The 7887-nt window shown below is 44.7% G+C and overlaps 1 protein-coding gene across 2 annotated transcripts in view; it reads right to left on the reverse strand.

Annotated features, from left to right (window-relative positions):
- Positions 1-4732, reverse strand: part of MAPRE1 (microtubule associated protein RP/EB family member 1) — a 28941-nt gene extending 24209 nt beyond the window's left edge. Inside the window, exons 1-2 of one of the 2 annotated variants that reach the window (XM_033094819.1) lie at positions 4200-4219; positions 176-299 (exon numbers count right to left, since the gene is read on the reverse strand). In XM_033094819.1, the coding sequence (XP_032950710.1) occupies positions 176-299; positions 4200-4202 (127 nt within the window). In that variant the 5' untranslated portion in view covers positions 4203-4219. Of the gene's footprint in view, positions 1-175; positions 300-4199; positions 4220-4593 lie in introns of those variants that run through there. The other variant, XM_033094820.1, reaches the window with a different exon arrangement.
- Positions 4733-7887: the final 3155 nt, after the last annotated feature.

Here is a 7887-nt window from a genome sequence, read left to right on the forward strand (position 1 = left end):
CTCGCAGGCCAGAAGCAGGTTCTTTTTAAGCACAGCTCTTTTAAGAGCTGCGAAGAAATGGGGCAGCCCTAACATAGAACCTGAACCTGTGGCCTTTGCAGTCAGATCCGGAGCTGCATGTTCCTGAAGGACCTGCAGGCTTTCCTGGAAAAGTGGTCTAGTGGATTTCTCTTACCTGAGCACAACTGTTCGACCTTTGTCAAATTCAACTGCAGAGACTCATTGATCCACGCCAGCATGTCATGTCGACTTAGGTTATCGCTGGTGACTGACGTTGAATATACGTTCACTGCCATCTTCTACAGCATGTGAGGAAAATAGAAAGGTTTGCATTATTAGGTACGCAAGGAAGAGCAAGCATTTCCTGCAGGAACTCTCAATTTTTAAACTTTGCCTTCTTCCCCAAAAAGCCAAATCAGACATACTATGATTCATTCCAGCCATGAAATCCACTGGATTTTCACATAGAAACATGACCTGAATGAAATGAATTGCCCAACACCACCAGTCTAAAATTTAGGTCCCATTTTAATGTGATTAGTATAACATTTTAAGCTATAAGAGACACTAAGGCATGATTAAATGCTTTATAAAGAGAGGCTGCTGCACAAACGAGAACGTTCTCTGGTTCTCTGATTAGAAAATGTCAGTCCAAGCTTATCTATTAACGTCAAAATGGTTACAGTAGTTTTCTTCAACAGTGGGCTTTTTAGTAATTCCCATTTTGTTTTCACTATTTTCCAAATTTTCTTTAAGGACTATATCCACTTTTATAATTAAAAAGAAGTAAGCTTTTTAATAACCTAAGTACTACAAAGATGGTGGGTGGCAAATGACCTTACAGTGAAGAGCCTTCAGTACTAATTCGCTGTGAGCCACCTGGGGACGTGGGAGGGCATCCGAGAGCCTACTGAATACCCAGAGCTTCACAGACACTGGTCATTAACCCTCACAACTCTCTGCAAGCTTCACTTCATTCTCTTCATTTTACAGATAAGGAAAAGACTTCCGCACTGAAGCCCTGGGATTTGGCAGCCAAGCCTGCCCAGCCCCGCTGTCCACATACTTTCCCTTCACCCTCTGCCAGGCTTTCAAACTCAAAACAACAAAAACACATTAACTTAAACTGCTATTAAATGTGGATGCCATCATCATCCTCACTCAGTCTACACGTTTTCCTAGCCCTGTTCTAGGGACCGGGAAACAGAAGCAGGAGAGACAAGTTGCCTGTCCACAGAGTTCACATTCTAGTAGTGGAAGTTTAACACTGACCAAATACACAAACAAATGTCATTTCCTATTGACCAAGATTACCTTGATTGCTGAAGAAAACAGACAGTGGGAAGGGAAGACTCAAGCAATCTGAGGTAAGGGCAGACTAATCCAGATCTAAATGAAACGCCTGGGCAGTTGCCATGAGGACATGTAACTATAAAACACGGGATTTCGTACCGACCTTGACTCTTAAAATTTTCCTCACTTCATGAGGCACCAGTATTACCAATGGGGGGTGAAAAAAACTCAGCAAATCTGGAACCACCACGAGACCCCATGCTTTCTTGGGGCACTTCATCTCCTCCACCTCGTGACTACCGTAGTATACTACGAGTTGTTCTTCCCCCACACGTCTCCTGCACTGGCTGCTGCATGAGTCACACAGCTACAGAATGAGGGCAGGAAGAGATGGAGATCTACCCATCTAAATACCCTTTTTATGAGCAAAGATGACTGAGGTCTAGAGAGGTAAGCGACTTATCAGGGCTGTGCCCTCACATCCCATATTCACCCACACAGCACTTGGCACAGTGTTTTGCCTACAGTGGGCTCTCAGTCAATGCTACTTGTTTTCAGGTTGGCAGGACAGTGTCAAAGAGAGAGAAATCTATATAAACCTTTTTTCAGAAAGCAAACCATCAACACTTACATTCTTAAACTCAAAAGATAAAACTGTTATACAAGAAGCCAGCACAATTTAGCTCCTGACTCCACTGGGAAATTAATCCCTATAAATTAATCCCCACGTTCCCACAGCACTTCAAACCTCTAAGACAGGCATTATCACACTGGATTGTCATTATCTCTTCATTTCTGAATCATTCCCGGACCAGATTTGGGCCAGAAAGCAATTTACTCTATGCAAAGAGCTGAGAATTTCAAGCCAGGAGGACCTGGATTTGAACTAGAGGCGTCATTCATTAGTTGTATGACCTTGGGCAAGTTAGTAAACTTCAATACACCTCAATTATCTTGTGAGTTAATGCCACCTATCTGAAAAGGCTGAGGTGAGGTTTAAATGAAAAGGTACATAAACTACTCAGCATGCTACCTGACATAACAGGTATTATTAGGTCCAGGGCAGGGAGGGACCTTGTTGCACTCATTCTCCCAACTCCAGTGCCAAAAACAGAGACCTGCCATACTCTCTCTCACCTGGGTCCACTGCAACGGCCTTCAAATTACTCTCAATCTGTTCTAACACAGCAGCCAGAGAGAATTTTCTGAATCACAAACCAGATCAAGTGTATCCCCATTTTAAAATCCCTGAATACATGACATGCATATTATGAGCAAAATGCTATTATCAGGCACCAAGGAGAGACACATCGGAACAAAAAACAAGGTTCTAGGCTGAGCACTGGTAATCTATTTTGGCGATATTCATACATACATCAGGTATCGTGTGTGTCACGCTACCATAAAATGTAAGCAGCTAATTAATGAAGCCACATGTGTCTCTTGACCACACCCCAACTCAGAAAACGTTAATGGCTTGTCATAATTTAAAACTATTTCATTAGCAGTATATTAATACCTGGTCCCATACAATCCGAAAATTCTGCAGAAACTAAACATATATGGTGAGGCACCCTGTGGATGTGCAATAAACATCCACTGACTCAACCAATTAATTGGCTCTTCCAGGCAGTCAAAATAGAGCCCAGTTCTCAGAGCTATTCTTCCTCCACAGGATTGATTACATTGCTTGGCCTCAATGGAAGACTCCATGACCACCACACAAAACTGACCATTAAATACCCTCCTTGATCCAGGGTTTCACTGCCTCGAAAAAGCTCCTTCTTCCTCCCGAGTTCTCTCTCCTGAAGAAATTCTCCTAGCAGGTTCCCAAACCCATTCTGATTCAACGCTAGTGATGACCACCCTCTGACTTTCAAGGCACCATATTGAACCCTAAAGAAAGAGGTGGCGGGAGATGCTACCAGAAAAAAGTGGATGTGACCCTGGATAAACACTTCAGCTTTCTGGATCACAAATGGCTTACCTGTGAAAGGTGAAAACAATATATTCTACACAAGGTGGTGGTGAGGATTAAATGAGGAAACACTTCAGTTAAAAGTACATCATGTCCTAAACTTCCCTATGTGACAGAACTGTGACAAGCACTCTGACACACCACCAAGGGCACAGTGGTATGAAACATGCTAAGTATGGACCTCAGGGAGGCAGCGTAATACAGAGGTTAAGAGTCTGGACTCAGGAGTCATGATACGGGTTTAGCCACTTGCTGGACAGCAGAAAGCATTACCACTTCACCTCCAAGAATCTAAGTCCACTCATTTGCAAAATGAAGATAGTATCTCTTAAGAGCCAGAGTGATATTAAATGACCTAATACCACATCAAGCATTTAACACAATGCCTGGCACAAAGCAAGCACCCTATTAGCAAACAGTAGTATTACTACTCTTAGAAACACACCATTAAAGAGGTGGATGCCAGGCCTGGAGTACCTTCCTTCAACGAGCCTCAGGATCCTCATCCCCCAAATGGGGCAGAGGCCAAGCGCTGCCCTGTTAACACCCCAGAGCAGCTGTCTTCCTAGTGGTGATTTTAAATTCTCTTGTCTGTATACATTTTCTTATTTCCTATCTGTCTTCCCACCACAGTGTAGGCTCCTGGAGAGCAGGACTTTGCCCTCCTGGTCCTGGGGGGTATAGCCAGAGCTTACTACAGTTCCTAGCACCCAGTAGGCGCTCAACAAATACCCAATGAAGGAAGGAGTCCATTGAGCTGGCTTGCTTTTTGTCCCGCACCGCGTTAGAGCTTTCTATGCGTACTATTATCACTGTCCCCATTTCACGGATGAGGAAACTGAGGCCCAGAGAGATAAAAGCACCTGCCCAAGATCGGTCGCACAGCAGGGAATCAAACCTAGGTTTGAATCAAAACCCGAACTCTTACCATGAGGCGACACTGCCTCCTACAGTGGGGGTCCCCAGAGCTCCCAGAGGGACCCACTTCAACTATACACACCCCCTTATCTGGGCTGGCCACCCCGGAACCTCCCGCCACCGCTGTCCGGGTTCCACACTTCGGCCACGGCCCAGAAGTCCCCACGCGGCGTGGGGCAGACCCTATTTCCGGTCCGAAGCCCCGCCCCCCCAGTAAAAAAGAACGCGCGCCCCCCAGCCCGCGCGCGCCGGGTCACGGCCCCGCCCTTCCCCCCACCCAGACCGAACCGTACCGCCGTGGGGAGCGTCCCGGGCACCGCCTGCAGTGCCCGCAGGCGTCTGCCCGGCCCGAGGCCCACTTGGCCGCCCCCCGGCCGCCGCCCCGTGCCCGTTAACCGGCTCACCGGCTCTCGGGAGAACCGCGTCCACTGCTCGTGCCCGGCTCCGGTTCCGTCTTCGTCTCGTTCAAACCGCCCGACCCCGCCCGCTCGCGCGATGACCTCACACGCACCCCCCCGTTACGCGTCGACGTAAAGGTTAGTCACAGCCCGCCGGCTCCTTTTATAGAGAGAGACTCAGCGCGCGCCGGAGGCGGAGCCCGGTCGTTGATTGACGGTTGAGGCGCCCAGGGGCGGGGCGCCGACTGCCGGGGCTATGCAGCCACGTGCTCTGCCGCAGCCCATGAGATCCCCTCTCAGGCTGGGTGTGACTCCGCCTAGAAGGCGGGACCCAGTTACAAATTCTCCACCCCGTAGCCAAAAAAATAAATAAATAAAAATTGGTTTTACAATGAATTTCTACAAAAATGGGTTATAGGATAATAAAGATACTTGACAGGAGCTTTAAGGAAAGACTTAAGTCATCTCAGAGACATTCTGTGACCACTGTCTGTAATGACCCTGTTATCTCATCATTCATTTATTTTCTTGGTAGTAGCACCGTATGAAGTCATTTTGTTTGTTTATACCTTTATTGTCTGCCTTTCTGTAAGTTCCACGAGAGCAAGGATCGTCTCAGCCCTGTTCAGGAGACTTGCTGAAAGAATTACATCCACTTTACAGAAGAGGAAACCGAGGCTCAGGTCAACTGGCTGAGCAGCAGAGGCTGATCCAGGTTTCCAGCTAGTTTCCTGGTCTAGTTATTTATTCATGTGTTCAACAAATATTTATTTTCCCTCGTCATTCATGTCCTAGGGATTTGATGGTGAGCAAAAACCAGACATAGTCTCTGAGTTCTTAAGTTTCCAATCTAGCAGGGGAGGCAGAGGACATAACCAATGACACAAGTACTGTTTAGTTACAAACTAGACTTAGTGCTAGGTAGGAGCGGTATGTGGCAAGGGTGACGGCACCTGCATTGTATGGAATAGGGTCCCAGAGGCCTTCTGGGCCAGGTCTCACCTAGTTAGTTACCGAAGCCTGGGGAGATGTTCAGGGAAGAATGGGGTGGGGAGTGGGGCAGGAGCTGTTTACCAGTTTGGAGGCATTTCAATATTTTAAACGCCAGTACTGCTGGTTGTCTCTCTGTTATATAGTGCTCCAAGAGTACATCACAAGGAGACTTGACCTCACCTTAGTGTAGGAAAGCTTCCCAGAGATGATACTTGCCCTAAAAGATGAGGTGTTAACCTGGCAAGTGTTGGGGTAGGAGGGGGCAAACAAGAGGATACAGCAAAGAGCCCTGTAACCAACCAAGTGATTCTAGCAATAGTAGTTATATTAGCATTATAGTAAATTGATATGAAGCATAATCAAGTAAAGATATTCAAGTACACTTATGAATATCCTTACCCTCCTTTTATACATGAGGACATTAAGTTTCCAACAGGCTAAGTGAATTTCATAAGTAGCAAAGCCAGCAGGTCTGGATTCAAATACTGACTCTGCTAGGAGTTAGAATTAAATGAGATGTGTGTAAAGTTCTTAGGCCACTCCTAGTACATTAGTATGTGCTTAATAAATGTTATTGATGTGAGACCCTTTTGATTGTCAATATTCAATTAATGTCAATTAATTATTGTCAGCATTACCTTGTTGGGGGTCAGGACATTCGTGTGGGGGAGGAGACCAGTGGAGAAAGCCAAGTCAAAAAGAGCCTCAAGTGCCAAACTAGGAGTTTGGATTTGGTTCTGGAGACACAGGGCATCACAGGTTTCTGAAATAAAACTCTCTACCCTCCCAGGAGACAGCTCCCAAAGAGGTGGGAGAGGGCTTGTGATCTGCTCAGAGTACACTCTCTTCCCTGAGAAGGGGATTAGCCAAGGTTATCTGGGTCAGATTAAGCCAGGGTAAAAAGAAAAAAAAGGATTTCCATCCAGCAGGAGGAATAGCTTTGGAGATTGTAATAAGCATCTTTCAGCAACTGTTTTAACATGTAAATTAATCTCGTTATCACAGATAGAAATTGTGAGTCTCCAAAAACAAAACAAAAAACTGTAACTTCTAAGGCCTGAGTTTTCCAAATGTGTGACAAGTTTACTGAACTCAAAAACGGTGTTGGGAGATTTCAGCTGCATTAAGGACCTCACAAGCTCATGAAGGAGACAACTACAAAAATAAGAAATTATAATAGAGAGCTTTGTGCTGGGATGGAGTCTTCCATCTATCCACATGGAAGGAGGGCTCAAGATTATGGAATGGCTCCTAATCCTGGGAACAAAGGAGGCTTCCTGGAAGAGATGAGACCTGGAGGACTAGTCTGGCATGGGGCAGAAGGCTATTCCAGACAGAGAATAGCATGTGCAAAGACTCAGAGTAAGCAGTCACCAACTCCAGTAATGTCAACCTCTGTTTTCTTACTGCGATGCTAAGAGCTCAGGATGATCCAAAGTTCATAGCAGAGTAGGTTATAAGGCCTGCAGCGCCAGGATTTATACACTGCTATTTACATATATCATAATTAAGTTTTAAAAATAAAAATTAAGCAAATACAGTGATTCTGGAATAGACACTAATCTATATACATATTATATATATTATTTGTTTTTCTTCCTCTATAAAGACATTGGAGCAATTGGCAAAATGTAAATAAGGTCTATAGACTAGATATATAAGTGAATGAATGTTTATTACCTGATCCTGATAAATGTACTGTAGTTATGTAAGAGAATGTTCTGGTCTTTACAAAATACACAGTGAAGGATTTAAGGGTAAAGAGAAATCATGTCTGAACCTTATTCTCAAATGGTTCAGAAAAAAATAATAGAGAGGACGACAAAACAAATGTGGCAAAATGTCAACGTTTGAGGAATTTGGGTATTCAAAATTCTTGTGTTATTATTGCAACTTTTCTGTAAGTGAAATTATTTTAAAATAAAAACTTTATTTCTAATAAAGTTAGAAAGAAGGAAGAAAGGAAAGAAGGCAGAGAAGAGGAAGGGGAAGAGGTAAGGTAGGCTGTAAGAAAGTAAGGGAAGGAAGCAAGAAAGGTAAGCAAATTGCACCCCAAGCTGCAAAGGGCAGCAGGTTATTTCAAGCTCCAGCAAAACACACACACACACACACACACACACACACACACACACACACAAATTAAAAATAAAATAGATGCAGGTGAGGCCACGAGAAATAGCAGCAGACCTTGGCTTCACAGAACAGATTCCAACTCACAAGTCCTTTGCCACTAGCTGTGTGGCTTTGGGTCTGTTCTGGGTCTCAATTCTCTTATCTATAATCATGATAATCACAGCCTTACTCCAG

This window comes from Rhinolophus ferrumequinum, chromosome 23 (assembly GCF_004115265.2).
Source record: "Rhinolophus ferrumequinum isolate MPI-CBG mRhiFer1 chromosome 23, mRhiFer1_v1.p, whole genome shotgun sequence".
NCBI classification, from domain to species: Eukaryota; Metazoa; Chordata; class Mammalia; order Chiroptera; family Rhinolophidae; genus Rhinolophus; species Rhinolophus ferrumequinum.